The 630-nt window shown below is 46.0% G+C and overlaps 1 protein-coding gene across 1 annotated transcript in view; it reads left to right on the forward strand.

The window, feature by feature from the left end:
• Nucleotides 1-127: 127 nt before the first annotated feature.
• LOC107579043 (ESF1 homolog) overlaps nucleotides 128-630 on the forward strand; it is a gene marked incomplete at its 5' end in the record, with an annotated part of 5297 nt that continues 4794 nt past the window's right edge. Inside the window, 2 exons of the mRNA XM_016264927.1 lie at nucleotides 128-241; nucleotides 315-511. Of these exons, the coding sequence (XP_016120413.1) occupies nucleotides 128-241; nucleotides 315-511 (311 nt within the window). The remainder of the gene's footprint in view (nucleotides 242-314; nucleotides 512-630) is intronic.

A 630-nucleotide genomic window follows, 5' to 3' on the forward strand; every position in this document is an offset into this window, starting at 1 on the left:
AAGTACTAATAAACAGCCAATATGTTAAAAATAGGCATGCTAATATAAGTGTATAATACATGCTTCACTCGTACTGAAGTGTTACTGTTTGTGGCTGGTGTGTTATTTCCTGTGTTTGTGTGTTTAGACTTCCCGACGGTTGGCGGTTTGTAACATGAACTGGGACAGACTGAAAGCTAAAGATCTCCTGGCTCTCTTCAGTTCGTTTAAGCCCAAAGGAGGCGTGGTGCTGTCTGTGACGGTAACTATCACATCAGTTTCCTGCACAATCTCATAATATCATGTCAGTCTGATTGGTGACGTGTGTGTGACAGATCTATCCGTCTGAGTCGGGGAAGGAGAGGATGAGTGCAGAACAGACCCAGGGTCCGCTGGAGCTCGCCGGCCTCCCGGAGGACCCTGACGCCGACACAGACGAGCAAAGGTACCGGCCGCAGTCATTGTCTGGAGCTGGTCAGATTCTTATTGGGGTTTGGTCGACCAAGTTTTGCAGTGAGGGGAATCCCAGAATGCATTGCAAACAAGCTTAGTGAAGAAAATCTGTTCTAGATGGCCAATATTTGTTTAAAACATTCTTATTAGGCGTGGGTGATAAAACGGTATCGATATTTATCGACGGTACACCTTCTT

This window comes from Sinocyclocheilus grahami, unplaced genomic scaffold (genome assembly GCF_001515645.1).
Source record: "Sinocyclocheilus grahami isolate Dianchi unplaced genomic scaffold, SAMN03320097.WGS_v1.1 scaffold13708.1, whole genome shotgun sequence".
Classification (NCBI taxonomy): Eukaryota; Metazoa; Chordata; class Actinopteri; order Cypriniformes; family Cyprinidae; genus Sinocyclocheilus; species Sinocyclocheilus grahami.